Genomic DNA, 15650 nt, shown 5'->3' on the forward strand with positions numbered 1-15650 from the left:
TTCTTGCCTCAAATCCTAAGTTTAAAATGTAGCATCTGTTTGTTTTCCTTGACTGTAATTATTTAGGGGTCTTGGAATTCAGGAACAGTTGGCTGTTACAGCCTGACAGAAACATAATTTTCTTTTTCCTTTTCTGTCCTGCTTTCAGATGCTTTACATGCCTACTTTGGGATCTGTGGCTTGTCGCTAATGGGAGAAACTGGTATTTGCAAAGTTCATCCTGCCCTGAATGTAAGCACAAGAACCTCAGAGCGCCTTCACCACCTCCATCAAATTTGGAAAACAAGGACTCTAAACAGTGTTCAGATGACACACGTGTCTCTACATGACTGATTTAGACTTGAATTTAGTTCTGGTAGCATAATTGTAGCCCAAGGTTAAAAGCCATGTATAACCAATGTGCTCTTTTAAGTGCTGGAGTCATACAGTCAGATCTGTGTTGCTGGCATCACTTTGATAGGGAATTGCCTTCAGCCAGTTATTCTGCATTGGGGAAAAAGAAAATATTTTGGTTATGTAGAAGTTTGTCACCACAGACTGTAAATGGCTCTTCAAATGGCTTTACTTCTGAGAAATCCCTTGAGGCAATTAAACGTCATTTTTATTTTATTTTTTTAAATTTCTGCGTACAGTGTCAAAATATATAATGGGAAAGTATTTTCAAAATTTGTTTACATATCATACAGTATAGCACAGGACATTGGAGTTCTTTATGACCTTAATGTTTGACACATTTTTGGGTAGAGAATCTCCCATATTATGTCTCAGTTAAAAATTACCTTTTGTTGTCTACTTCCAGATTCCATAAACTTTGTTTAAAAAAAAATAAATAAAATTATTTTATTCAATATACTGTACTGTTAAAGTTGTGTGGCCTTACTAAATGGATTTCCTAATTCTACTTAGTAGCTTCTACACCAGTGTAGTGGATCATTAGCAAGACAGTGTTTTGATCAGAAATATTCTCTTCATGGGTTATTAATGAGAGTGCAGAGTATTGATGTATGGCATCGAGATATTCAGCACAATGTTTTGAAAGAGTAGCTATGTGCTAAAGTAGCATCAGAACCTGTTTCTGAAGCTAAGCCTYTGCAGTACATCAACATTGTACAACTGCACTTTGGTTTTTCAGATATTTTTCCCATTTAGTGTGAAATAATTTTAAGTTTCTTAATCATTCTGTGTAATGAATGGAACATTGGGCCTTTAAAATAAGTGGTAGTGGTTTCCTGTCAGAGAGATACAATGAACGTTCTCAGCTTATTTAGTAGGGCCCTACTCTGAATGCTTGAAATGCTGCTCAGAATCAAAGCAAATAATTTTGCAGCTGTTGCTTTTGTGGCAGATTAGATTGTGCATCTAAGGCATACAGTAGGTAGCAGGATATATTTCTACCTGCGCATCATTAAGGTATGTTCTTTTTTCTAATGGACTTCCAAATACCAATCACCAAAGATCTCTCACGCCAGATCAAGCGCACCACTTGCCACTGCTGAGCCCGCAGGAGATACTACAGACCCTTTCAGTCAGCAAAAAGAGCTGAAGGAATGACTGTGGTTCTGATCTTGCAATACAGTGGAAGTAAAAAGGGTGAAGTCATTATCCCCATACCACACATGTCAGAGATTCAATGTGCAGCTTCAGGCTACCAGAACAGTCCCAGAAATTGTTTTTTCTAAAAGCAGAAGAATTTCTATAGCAGCATTGGAATGTCACCAAGCATGCAGAGAAGGAGCATGGGGCAGCACTTGGAAGAAAGACACTTGCTCTGAGCTAGAGATGTCCCAAATCCCAGACTCTTTCCTTGCAGGAAGAGAGGCTACGCAGCTGGAAGTACTGTAAGAGCAGGAAGTCTGGAGTGGTGAAAGCGAGAGGACTGTAAAGCTAGTACTGGGGAGAGGAAGTGAGGTGCTTGAGTAGGACTGGTGCAGAGTAAGAAAATAATATTAGGATTGGGAGTTATGGAGGGTGAAGACAAGAGAAAAATAGGGAAGGGAATACAGAGGAAGAATGGGACAAAGTACAGGAAAGGACTAGGGTATGTGCATAGCATAGAGGGGACAAGAGCAAGGGGGAGGTCCTGGCTCAAGAAGCATGAGAGAATGAAACCAAAAGGATCAAGTTTGGAAATTGCTTTTATTCCCCCCATCCTGAGGAAATGACCTGAAATCTAGCTGCAAATAAAAAGAAGTGGTAGAATTCCCTGAAAGAGAGGACCCGTCAGGCTGGGGGTTGCACCCTGAACATCTGGGCACTACAGCAGTTCTTTTGGGAGTCCACACCTGGAGGAGCTCAACAGGACATCTGTCAGTAACGGTGGAGGAAGCTTCCGTGAATATGAGACTCCCAGGCCATGGAAACGAGGTCTACCTAGTGGAGAATCAATCAAAAAAACAGTTTGGGGTAAAAATGGCTCAAAATAGCATAGTGTATGCTTGTCCTTGACATAGAACGGTGGGCACAAGTTGACCCATGGTAGAGTGGGGTGTAGTTTTGGAACATGGTGGAGTTACAGTGAAGATGAGATGCAAGTGGAGCTATCTTTCCCTACCCAAGGCCTCTCTACCCTGCTGGAGAACTGTCTTACCAGGCTTTTAGCATTTAGTATATCCCCAGCTAGAGGAAGTAGCCGTGAATTTCAGAAGAGGTACGTTCTGCTCAAAGCAAGCTGGTCAAAGTCACTGCTGGAAAACAGCCAAATAACATACTTTCTTACCTGCCTTTCTGAGGAATGATGTATTTGATTATCTTAAGGCAAATACCTGGTTCGTTGCATAATCCAAAACCATGGCTCCTGTGTTTCCCCATCTATGAGCAGGATCTCATCTGTAAGTGATACCAGGGTAAAGGAGCAGAAGCCATAGGACAGCAGTGAAAAATCACACTCTGCGAAAAATCAGTTACTCCCTTATGGCAAATAATTTAAGTGTTTTACTTAGAAAAGCAGCTAATATTTTTTGCTTTTTCTTTAACTGTAAACTGCCTTGGCTTGTTAAGCCAGATCTTCCATTTCACGTCCCTTGACCCCCATTTCTTCTCCAACTTTTTCTTTTCAGCTAATAACTTAACAGCATCTTTTCAGTTTGAATGTTGACAGCACACTTACCCTCTTCTAAAGGCTGCAGAAGGCATATTTGTTTCCAGTTAACTCCTATAGTTTGTTCTGAAGTCAGCAAACTGCTTATGCCTTCACCCCTCATTGAGAATCTAATTACTTTGATTGATTTGAGATCTTTAATCTTTTTTAAGTTGACCAAAATTTGTCTTTGTGCTAATAACCAACTCTGCACGCATGATGAGTATGACCATTAACTGTTCCTGTGCAGCAGCCATTTAGATTCTGACTTACTATGTGGTTAATGCTGGCCTGCATTGCCTCTCCCACTTTTGTGGTTATCATGTCTTCTGACTAGCAAAATGATAAATGATAAATTGATAGATAAATGTTTCACAGATAAAAGCAGAAGTGGAGTCTAGAAGCTAAAATACCTTTAAAAACTATGATGTTCAAATCCAGCTAAAACTTAAATGTAATCTGTAAAGTTTAAATGTAGCTACGAAAAGCAAACCATGAAATTACTGTCCACCTGTAATAATTTTGTGTTAACCACAGCTTTACATGACAGAGCTTGAGCCCTCAATAAGGAATTAACAGATGAAATAGCTTTATTGTGTACTTGAGGATGTAAAATGTCTTGGCTACAAGGGCTTGCACTGTGGAGAACAGCCACCATTGCAGCCTTTTGATATTTCAGCAGTAGTGTCATACAACAGCCCTGCTCCCTAATTCTTCCTCCTTGTTAAGATTGCATTTATAAAATTAATACCTTATTTAATCTTCAGCAGCACTTGAAACTTGCTGGTGTTGGCTCCAGCTGACAAATGTATGCTGGCTGGGTGCCCCCATCTTATCTGAAAGGCTTACAAACCATGGCTCTCGTTCTGCTTCCTGTTCCAGAAAAGCAGCTTTGAACTGGCTTCTTTAGACTAACGAAGTTAAATGCATCCTTTCAATAGGATGTGAGGATTGAGGTTTCAAACATCATCATTAAGGCTTTCACAGCAGCTTTAATCTCTGGATTTGTTCATAGCTACTGGCAGATGTGACAACACAATTTTGGAAGGCTGTTGCTAAATATGTTTGTATTTGGATATGGACTCTTCATCTTGAGAAATTTTGTTCTAGATGTGACGGTCATCAGCTGCAATAGACCAGACTAACAAGTAAATTGGATGTTGGAGAAACATCTAAATATTATGTATTTTGAAACACATAATAAAGGTCTGCCTTGCCTCATGAGCTAATTCCCCGTAACAAATTAAAAGACAACCTAAGAGGAGCAAAAGAAGCTATGTCAAATAAACTGTTCTCAGTGCCAGCCACTATCAAAAATGAAATATCCCTTAGAAACAGTAGTGTTCCCAGAAAAATACATTTTGTCTTTGCAACGAGTCCTTAGCTATTCTGTTTGGGATTACCTTGTGTGGAGGGGAAGAAGCAAGGATTTACGAAGTCAAAGTGCTTCTGTGGGGAGCTCGTCTCCTCGCATTTTGGAGGAACTGGTGTTGGTGCCTCTGCTGAGGTAGAAGACATGCTGTCAGGACATGAGAAGGAAGGAGACTCTCAGGCAAGCAGATGCTATTGCTGCAACTAAAATATGAAGCATCTCTGAAATTCATCACTTGAATGAAAATCTTGGTCTATTTAGGTTGGTGTTAGATCCTGTGGTTGTTAGAAAATTTCTTGCTTTGCTGTTGCAAGTAGGTGCCATCTGATCAGTTCTCCTGACTTTAGACAAGTGTTGGATGACTCAGAGGAGGGTATCATTATCTCTGTACTAAATAATTTTTAAATCACTCGATTGATTGGTTACGCTATGTCCTAGAATTATACTTTCAGCCCACCATGTTAAAGCTTTTGTCTTCCTGGTCTTTATTTGCTTGATTAGCTTCCCAATTTAATAAAAATCAAGGAGCTGTTGCTTTGGGAAGCAGACAAAACTCTTATTTTATTTCTGCTGAGCTGTAGCTCTTGCATTTTTGCAAGTCAGTCTCATGTTCTTGGTGAAGAACTGCCCACAGAGCATATTCTCAGGGCACAGAAAATGAAAACCTCCAAGCTGAACCCACTGAAGGCAGCAAAATCCCATACTACTGCTTTGCTTTTGAGACACCGGTAAAAAGCCTTGTTTGATAACTGCAGTGTAAGAACATCCTTTAAAATGTACCTCTGTAAGTACAGACTCTACTTGCAGACRGGGCTGGTCAAAAGTGGTGATTATCACTGGAGAATGAACAGGATCCTGAGGAATGAACAAGTTCTGTCTCAAATAAAAAGGGGAAGCTCATCAAGGAAAAGAAAATCTGCGTGGAGACAATGATTTGCAACTTCTCTTTTTGAGAATTTCAAAATGTGCATGGGAGAGAAAATGTCTGTGGTAAGGAGAGAGCTTTCAGCTTGCCAAATAGGGTTGTTTATGTTAAATTCACAAATAAAAGGAGGAAGATATGCATATGGAAGCCTGTGTTTTGACAGTTTTAGTTGTGTATGTGTGTGAAGGTGGCCTCCACGTTAACCTGTAACAGTGAGGATAAGCAGGCTCTTGCACAAGGACCTGAGGCTTCCCTGTGCATTGGTTAAAACCGCATTGCATTCTAGCAGTCTGGAGTTGAAATGCTCCTGTGAGATAGCCAGGAGGTCTTAAGGAAGCTATTTTTGCAGGAGCCATCACTAGGTTTTCATCCAGACCTCCCTCCCTGTGTCCTCTTTGCTACGTGCACTACAGAGGCTCTGCCTCACCCTGGGAGGGAAGGATCCCACCTTGCCATTTTATGGAGAATCCACTAAAAAACAATTTGACATGAAAATTTCAGAATAGAAGTCAATGCACAGCTTTTTATTTTTCTTCACCAGTCCTAAGTGCTTGTGGGGAGAAGAGTGGTGCTTATGCTGCCTAGAAAGCTAAATATGCTGGAATCCTATTGAAATTGCATGCTACTTTGGGGTAATTTAAAGGTTTTTCCAAGCTCAGTGCTATATTTATTTGGTGTTATACTATCCAAGGAGCCTTCATTTRGCAATTTTATTTAAATTATAACCACATCTTAAAAAATAGGCCCATTTTCTAAAATTACATTTTAAGCTTGGACCCAACCTTTGTATTGCTTATTATACCATTAAAATCCCCTTAAATTTCAAACTCACTGTGGAGAAGCATTGTGCTGAAAGGCACCTATATAAAACTGCTGCCCGGGGAGACTGTGGAGCTTTCAGCAGTGGTGTTCTTTCAGATCAGGTTAGGCTAGCAACTCGGGAATGACGTAGGGACAGCTTATCCTGCCTTGGGGTGGTTTGGTGGCTCACTGATCTCTTAAGGACCCTGCTGGCCTGTTTTCTACAGTTCTTTAATCCTACCTCAACATCAGTTTGGGCTTTTTGTTGTTGTTGTTGTTTTGCCTCAGCCTGTAAATTCTTTATATTGAGGACTGTTTTCACTGGTTGGACTGTTTAACATTGGCCTGAACTGCAAGGCATGTAGATGGGAACTGGGGGTTGCTTCTATAAATAGTGCAAAGACACTTAAGAACGAATCAGAAGTCTTAGAAGGACTGGGCACACTTGCACTCCTGTCTGTATTTTCATATTGTACAGATCAGTTGTCCCCAGGCTGTGCGGGCTGCCCAGCATCTTTCTGAAATAGCCTCTCAAATATGCCGCTCCCTGCTGAGGCCAAGGACAGGGTTCTGCTGGAGCTGTGTCTGGATGAGGCTTTCCAATGCAATCACAGGGCTTTTCTATATATATATGTATATAATTCTATATATAACTCTCTGTATATGGCCAGAAAGAATGCATGCCCTCACTTGCTTCCCAGTTGCTCTAGATAAGTTCCTCAGCAGCCCATGGAAACTGCTACAACTACCAAAGTTTCCTGATGGCTCTGTGCCTTAACATTTGTTTTCAGTGTAAATAAATTCCAGCTTCAAACACCTTCCTTCTGCGGACTCGGGAGCTACTGGTAGCAGCAAATGCTGTGATGGTAGATATCTAAAGAAAAGGTGTAAACCTTACTAGTGAGGTGAGCTTCTCTGGCCATAGGCCATGTGGTGTTCCCCTCCCCTCTGCTGCCACAGGCTTCCCATGGTTATTATTAACCCCAATTATGAGGGAACCACAGCAGCCGATGTTGCACCCTGTTTGCCCGAGATGGACACCCTTCCCCAGCAAGGGGTATTCAGGGATCTCAGATGAGGGGAACAGCAGCTAGCAGTGGGAAAGCTGCCTCCACCCATCGCAGTAACCCCTGCTGGCACGCTCTGGGGCTCGGTGACCCAGGAGCTCAGCGTCCACGCAGGCACCAGAGCCTGCTCCGTGCTTGCAGAAGCCTGTGCATTGTGGGAGCTGGGCTCTTAGACATTTCTCCTCCTGTTTCTGGGTGACCCTAGTTCTGCATCTCTGATAACCTAGCTGTAAGCCGTCTGGACTATCGCAGGCTTTCTTTTACCTCTCATGACTTCAAGTCATGGTCAAAAAGCCCCAGCGCAGGGTAGTTTCAGGGTTCCCTATGCAAAGCAAAGGAAAGCAGTCTACTTTTGGCTGCAGCAGAAGCCTGAACAAGCACACAGACTGGTATCTGAGATGCATGAAGTGTATGGTCTCCAGGGAGGGCTGTTTTTTGCGCCAAAGACTCTGCAAGCTATGAAGGGCAACAGTTCCCACGAGCTCCCTTCTAAAAAAGGAAACTAAATTCTGCAGCAGCTGTTGATCTGATAGCCAGTCTGGACTGGGTGCCCCTCTCATCCCCTTCCAGTTAGCCAGCCTCCTCCAGCTACCCATGGACTAGCTTTGCCACCAGAACAAGCTGAGCTTTGTGCTCCTTTTTGAGGCTAGCCAGATTTGGAGCAAACAGGAAGGTAAACGAAGAGTGATTTTTCCTCCTTTCAAAAATAAATGTTCTGATGTCAGTGACTCTGGTGAAGGTTTGTACACTACAAGCGTTGGCAAAGGAAGATTCAGACACTTCAGAGGTGCTTTGTCTTGGTGCAAAGAGCCCACTAAGAGGCTGAGACAGCTCTAGGCTAGACACTTCTGCCAATTTACTCATGTCAGTCAGGAGCCGATTATTCTTGATGACATTTTAATCATGGTAAAACATAAATAAAATCAAATGAGACCAAAATGTCCTTTTTGCAAACATAATTTATTTCACTCACCCCAGCTCTACCTGAAAAGAGTAGGCAAAAGGTAGGAAGGTAGAAAAAAAAGGAAAAAGGTAATAAATAACACAGTATTTCTAGCTAGTGGAAGAAGGGTTTGTCTTGACTTTAACTACTGTGAAGTCCTTGGTTGGCAGGTGGTTTGGGGAGAACTCTGGAAGGAGCTACCCTTGGCAGAGCAACATGCATTTGACTTTCCTCTCCTTCACAGCTGGGCGAAGTGAGCGTGACTCCGTGAAGTTCCTGAGTTACAGCTGAATCAGAGGGAAATCCATTCCACTCAGTTAGGTTGGTGCATCAAGGAGGCCTTTGCAAGCACGCCAGGGAGAATTGCTGAAGTTGTCAAGAGGCATGTAGAAGTCAAAGGAATAAAGAGAAAGTTACATTGAAAACCAGGGAGATTTCTGATTAGCGAAGCCTGGAAACTACAGAATGGTGTTTAAGTGCTTGTCTGCCAGTGTTAGGGCCAAGAGCCGTATCATCAGGGGCTGTGCTTCTGCCTTTTACCTGTTCGATAGCTATCCTTCTGCAGCAACCAGGTCCCTGCAGCAAGATGTGTCCGACCTCGCTCTGCACTGTAGCGCGTGCAGGGCAGGGACGACGTCCCAAAGGGTTGCTGAGCGTTCATGGGACTGCTTTCTTGCAGTACACCAACAGCTGGCTATGCACACTGTGGCACTTTGCTTGCGCTGCATTGTGACACACGGGGGGGAACCAGCCGGAACCACGCTTTGGGCGGTTTGGCCCCAGACAGACCTCTCTCCCCCCTCCCCTGGCCAGCCTCAGCATCCATCCCACACCTGGGCCTGGGGGAGTTGTCCCAGGCCCTCTGGGCTCCTCACGGTGCAAACAGCTAGCAGGTGGAGTGCTGTATTTTGCCCTTGGCTTTTTGTTAATCCTACTAGGAACAACGTGCTTTGTTGTGACTTTAGATAACATTCCATGAGTGACATTTTTGGCCTTTTTTGTTCAGTACTATATATCCCTTTATATACATATGCCAACTTTGTTTATCCCGGTGGATCTCTAAGGGGTCACCAGCACCTTTGTCAGTCCTCAGAGTGGGGACAGAGATGCAAGAGTCCCCCTGGGCTGGGGGTTGCCTGCCCAGAGCTGCTGTGCTGCTGCTCTGGCTGACCGCGTTACAGTGCTATGGATGCTCCTCCAGCAGGGTGACATTTGTGTAAGTGCTCATCCCAGCTGGATATTTGTATTAAAACTGGGTTGTAGGATCGGATCAGGGGAACTGCAGACCACTGGAAGATGCACAAGTAAACAGAAATGATAATTCTGGTGTGGTGCACAGCAGGGAAGGATGGTAGTTGTCTGACTAATGAAGGTACAATAGGGTCTACACAGACATTGTGTCGAGCAAATTCAATCCGCAGTGAACTTAATCCACTTTCAATGGGGATTAAAGACTGTATTAACTGCCTGGTAAATACATACAAAGAATTTAGTTGAAGGAACAGAGGGCATACCATTTTGAAAAAGGAAAGTTAACTCAAACCCAATCCTGGTGTAGTTAAGCTTAAAGACAAGTGTAGGAGCCCAGCTGCTGCATTTAAACCTTGAACACATAAATTAAGCAAACTTTGTAGAGAGATGTAATACTTTTTAAAGGCCAGCTGAGTCTGAAGAGCTTTCAGGCCTATCCATTCTTCTTCAGAGCCTTCACTGTTATAGACCTGTCTCTTCTGTAACTTGAACGCATAAATCACTAAAGTATATATCACTGCAGTTGCATGCATATCTCAGTTGTATTTGTCTTTCCCTCATCTTTCCCTAATTTCCATGTCTCTGATTTCTTTGTTGGACAAATTCTTTCAAGTAAATTAATAGAATCAGTCTGCAATGTTTCACTCAATTAATATTTTAAAAAACTCTAGATACATGAAATTCTCTTTATATTGTCAAATTTGATGAACTGTATTTGTAGCATTAAATGGCCACTACATTACATATTCATAGTATGCATCATTACATACTTTGACTGATTCTTTATAAATATATAATAACATACTCAATATATTAAATATTAATAGTAGTCTACATAATTAACCCATATTTCTTAAATGAACTTGTTCCCAGGGGCATGTGATACTGTACCAGTGTCATCTGGGACAGTCTAAGAGGAAATCATATGGAAAGATATGTTTCTATATAGCACAGATGCAGTTTTCACTCTATACTTTCTTTTGTGTGTTGGTGCCTTATAGGTAGTGCATGGAGATGTTTATGGTACTTGGAGGAGGTGTTTAAGTGGAGAAAGGCAAAAAGCCTGGAGGTAGCTAGCTCTGGTGTCAGAGAGGTCTGAACGCAAGTCACATCTGCCCTTTGTGAATGAAGCTGAACAAAATGTCAGTGGATTTGAAATTCGCCTTTTACTATGTTTGTCTTTAGACACTAAGGAAGACTATAGACACTGAGGATGTAAAATCAAATTCTCTGACACAAAGTGAGGGCGTGAACAGACAGCTGCATCACAGAGGGAGATCCGGGGATTCCAGAGAATCACTGACTAAGTCTGAACCCAGAGTGGGATTTGTTACGAGGAGTGGCAGAGAGAAGGGGCAGGAGATAGGTGGCCTGCCCTAGGTATCTGTGGTGGAACCTCAGCTGAGGATGGAATCTATGCAAAAGGAGGCAGCTCACTGTCTGCGTGTTGGTTGCTTACTAAGAGACTCCAGCTTGTCTTCCTTCTTCCTCCCCAGAACACCACAGATGGGAATGGAAAAAATATAACATCCCACTTTCATGCCTAAAAGAACAACTGCAGATGGGTTTTGTTGCAGGGAGAGGTTTAGGTCTGCCTGCAGGTACTGTGAGCTTTGAAATACAGTTTGGTCACATCACGTTTATGCTGCTTGTAARGGCTTTCTAATCATCAGAAGGGCTCATCTGTTTCATGGTAATTTTTTTCAGCTGGTGACAGTTCCCATCAACATCACTCCCTACGGAAGGAAGCTGTTTACATAAAATTCATAAACTATTTACACCAACTCTCTTTAGTATTGCTTGAATTGGATCTAGTCCTTTGAATGCTGCTATGCGAATAAATGCGGGTCACAATTCTTATCAGAGACGTGTGCTTGGATATGCATACGGGTTTTTCTGTGATTTCAAATGTTTGTTCAAATGTACAATTTAGCACTGAGRTAGGTCATATTGAATACTGGCATAGTTTTCCACTACCTATAACATCATCTTTCTTGCCATCTCTATTGCTCTGGCATTGAAATTGTCATAACATTTGAGTCCTGTGAGATGGAATTACATTATACAGATCCCTTTCCCTATGAATACCGTAAAATGGAAGCCCTCCCCCTCTCCTCAGTACTGAATTAATTTTATTGGTCCTTTCTATATTGCCACTTGTAACTGTTTCAAAACATCTTTAAATAGATTTCCTCATGTAATGATGGGCAACAATTTAAAGCATGGTGTACACATGTATGGTGGGGGAAGCCCCCTGGGCAAGATACTAGGCTGGTATAAAGGGTGTGTGCTTGAGTGAATTCACTCTATAATGAAACAAGAAAATATCTTTGACTCCTAGGAGAGTAGAAAGAAAATAGCATCAGGCTTCACTACTCAGATTTATTTCAGAAGCAGAAACTGAGCTAGAGGAGATCAAGCAGCAAATCTAGAGCTGTCACTACTGTCGGTGAAGAATCAACATATTTCACAGGTCAGGAAATATAAATTTTCTTTACAATTGAATTTCCATATCAATGTGCCAAGACAGAGCACTGTGTCACACGACATTTCAGGATTACAATACTGGGCCAGATTTTCCACTGGAATACATTTGTATAAATCAGTTCAGATCATCAGATAATCTGGCCTAGGATAATTGCTTGTTTGGAGACCTGCTTCAAGACTAAGTGGCATAAAGCAAATTGAATCATTCTACTATTTAATTTAATTTTTAATTTAATTTTAGTTATTTAATTTTAATATAATATGATGTGTTTTGAGATTGATGGAACAGGTGAGGAGTTCTTGGCTATTTCTGATATACAGCCTACCTTGCAAAGGTTTTGTAAAACACAGTGAATGATTACCAAGAGGGGTGAAAGTTCCTCGGCCACCAGCTGCAAGGCGAAGTGTTTCCATCTGTCTGCAGCCTTCCAAAGGCACATTCTGCTGTCATTCTGCAGCTACTCAAGATAAAGCCTGGCACAGACTTTCTTCCAGCCAAGGGAAGGTAAACTGGATCCCGCAGAATGGCTACAGGAATCGATATCTCTTGCAGAGAGTAGTCTTGAATTCCTAACTATTCTGGATCTATGGAGACAGTCCGTTTTAATGTTACTAAAGTCTCCACGAGGCTCTGTCAAGTCTTGCAGTGCTCTGCAGAAATACCCTTTTCTGCAGGGCTGATGGTGGAGAGGGCTGTCATACAAGGCTCATGGTCAGAGCTGTCATACAGGTAAGCCATTGCTGAAGCTGTAAAATCAATGCCACAGGGGGCTGCGACATCCTCCTGTTTACCCGTCACTGACAGCCACCCATACCTGGAGGAACATCAGTGGTAGTAAAGCTTACTCTGAAATAAAGCTGCTCCAAGAAAAGAGCACAAAAGAACCCTCTCTTTCTCCTCCTCCTCCTCCAGTATCCTTCTTGCCCTGGTTGACTTTATCATATGAGCTGTATTTACATCTCTTTACATATATAGCATGTTGTAATGAGAACCACAGTGCTTCCTTGCGAGCTGTGATTGTGTTGTAGATCAATTTAATAAAAATGAGAGATAAGAAGGTGAAAGAAGGAGAAACCTTCCCTTTCAATCCCAAGCCCCGGAATTCCACCCCAGACTGGTCAGAAACCCCATGTATAGCAGAAAGAAGGAAAACAAAACGCACTGGTGGAGCAAAAAATCATGAGACAGCAGCCGGAAACTCAGAGCACTTAATTCAAAGTAACAGTGTGATTCACGGCCAAAGAGCACAAGGCAAAAGTGCAACCACTTCAGAATAGACATATGGTGTGCATGCCATGGGAGACCGTTGTCTCCTATGGTTTGGGAGATTGGTGTTGTGGGTTGCTTAACATGAACATAACAAATCTGCAACAAGATTCAGGTGCAGACGTGCCTCAAGCTGAAAGGTTTTTAGTGTGGTAAACTGCTGCATAAGGAGCTGTTGTCTTCTGTATCGCAGAGCAGAAAGGGCTGTAAATTCCTCAGCTTTTCAAATGGCCTGTCATTACTGAACGGTAAGGTCAAAGGTATGTTTGTTGCTTGGCTCTAGCTATCATTTAGAGATTCACACTGATATTGTGGTATAATCTTCTTCCTTGACATGTGAGTGCCTCAGTTGCTTAGCTCAGGACTAAAGTGGAGTCCTCAAAATGATTACATGAGCAGCTTGGGAGATGTGAGACACTATTTTAGACAGTCCACTGTCCCAAGCTGAGCGAGCTCTGCTTTCTGACTGCAGTCAATACTTACCAAAGAAATTACAATGGTGAAAATGTCCCACACAAGTGCCATTTACTGAGCTGGAGTAAGATCAGAGAAGTAAAATATCTCACAGCACGTTAAATTATGTATCAAGGACTTCTTAACTGTGTGGGTGATGACAGTTGATTGTCCCCTGAGCCTCTCTCCCCATTGTTTATTCCTAAGCTCCTTGCACAAAAGCAATACGTGGAACACTGAAGCATGCTGAAAGTGTGTCTATATCCCAATAACAAGCTATTTGGTTAATGAGTCATCTGATATATATAATTCTACGGTATCTAGTAACAGAAAAGTCTGGTAGCTGTTCCTGTGTCCCATTTCCTGAGAAAGAAAGGGTATATTGTTTCAGTGAGTAACCTGTAGAAAGAATCTGGGATAACATTACTACAGTATCAGTAAGCTTAGGAAATACAGCCTCCAAAGAGATACATTATACTGGTAAAAACATACCAAAGGGTGTTTCATAGCACATGGAGTGATGTGCTCCATGGGCTACCTGGTATCTAAAGTGTAAGAGTGGCTTGCCCCTTTCCACATTTTAGTTTGGGCGTGAGCAAGGGGGAGAGGAGATGAGAGTAGGGGACTAGCTACTTGTTAGCCCTTCTCTCTGAGTCTTGGGGCAGTGGGGACCTAAGGGTTTGGGGTTGATTCTAGGACCAGAGGAGGAAGAAATGAGCCAAATGCTGGCTAAAGCGACCTTTTGTGCCTCTGCCAGAAGCAGGCTACTGCAGCTGCTGGGAGTGAGCCAGGCAGCACGCAGCAGGAGTTGGAGGCATCGTTCCCCAGCTGTCCTGTGGGCCTTCTTGCCCACAGCACTCAGGTGGTTTTGCAGTGTCTCTCCCTGCAGCTGGCCCTCTTGCCAGCTGTGAGTCCTGCAGTGGGCCCTGCAGCTTGCCTGCCCCAAGCAGCAACTCGCCCATCCCCGAGTACTTAAGTTGCCAAGGATCCGTTTTGCTGCCTCAGTTATATACAGGCATGTTGCCTCTATCTCACCTTGAGTGGCAGTATCAAGTTCTGGGATACAGCAAAATAGATGATAGACGTTTTCCTCCTGTTTGAGTTACCCTACAAATATGCTGTTAGCCAAGAGCAAACACAACCACGCAGTTCATCCTCACAATTATGTACATTGCAGCAGTAGATGCTATTCTTTATAGATGTGCTTAAACACTCTTTCATCTAAATAAAAGCTTGTCATTTAAGAAAAAGATGGTGCCTTTGGACAAATGCATTGTGCATACATCCCATTTTGAACTGTGCTTTCAAGTCCCTCTTTCTGAAAAGAGGCATGTCTACCTTGGTACTGCCTACTACAGCAGATCCAGCTGCAGGATCAGCCCCAAAGGTTTTTCAAAAGCACTTCTTGTGTGAGCCTTTAAATGCAACTCATGGCCATGTCATAGGATCCAGCAAAGACTGGGGGTATATTTACATCGTGATACTTAGATTTGACCAGAGCATGAGTCTGCAGCCTGCTATCTTTAACCTAGCGCAGGCAGCTGTGGCACCCCAGGAGGCAGCACGGTATCTGTGGGTATCCTGAGGTGTACTCCCATAGCCAGCCCACCCCGAAGCCCGTACTGCTGCGAGGTGGGGGGTTTCCAGCCTGCGGGCTGCGTGCCTCCACGGTCCCAGGGGCAGCCTCTGCGCGGTGAGCAAAGGCCAGAAAAACACCCCAGCAGGAGCCGTCTCCAACAGCCGCTGCAGAGGCAGCGCCTCCCCTGGAAACCATTAAGAGCTTACCCAAGCCGCCCCGCCTGTCCCGTCCCACGGGGACCGGCCAAAGCCACATACATACATGCATTTATGTATTTATTTATTTGTATGTATGTACGTACGCAGACAGTGATGGCAGGGAGCACGTTACGCTAGGAGGCGGATCGGTTTAGGGACAGGTCCGCTGGCCGCGCCGCTGCGAGCGGAGCCGGGGAGGGCAGCGGGGGGGCCCGGCGCGGCGGGCGGAGGG

The 15650-nt window shown here is 43.3% G+C and overlaps 2 protein-coding genes across 3 annotated transcripts in view; both read left to right on the forward strand.

Moving 5' to 3' along the window:
* The window catches only part of PGGT1B (protein geranylgeranyltransferase type I subunit beta), a 32540-nt gene extending 31692 nt beyond the window's left edge, over positions 1-848 (forward strand). Inside the window, 2 exon segments of the mRNA XM_026069488.1 lie at positions 149-280; positions 283-848. Coding sequence (XP_025925273.1) covers positions 149-280; positions 283-329 — 179 coding nt within the window. The 3' untranslated portion in view covers positions 330-848.
* A 93-nt stretch (positions 849-941) lies between these two features.
* The window catches only part of TRIM36 (tripartite motif containing 36), a 49662-nt gene continuing 34953 nt past the window's right edge, over positions 942-15650 (forward strand). For both annotated transcript variants that reach the window (XM_026069485.1, XM_026069486.1), the window contains exon 1: positions 942-4628. In XM_026069485.1, the coding sequence (XP_025925270.1) occupies positions 4593-4628 (36 nt within the window). In that variant the 5' untranslated portion in view covers positions 942-4592. The remainder of the gene's footprint in view (positions 4629-15650) is intronic.

The sequence above is a fragment of the Apteryx rowi genome, unplaced genomic scaffold (assembly GCF_003343035.1).
Source record: "Apteryx rowi isolate R43461 unplaced genomic scaffold, aptRow1 scaffold_299, whole genome shotgun sequence".
Taxonomy (NCBI): Eukaryota; Metazoa; Chordata; class Aves; order Apterygiformes; family Apterygidae; genus Apteryx; species Apteryx rowi.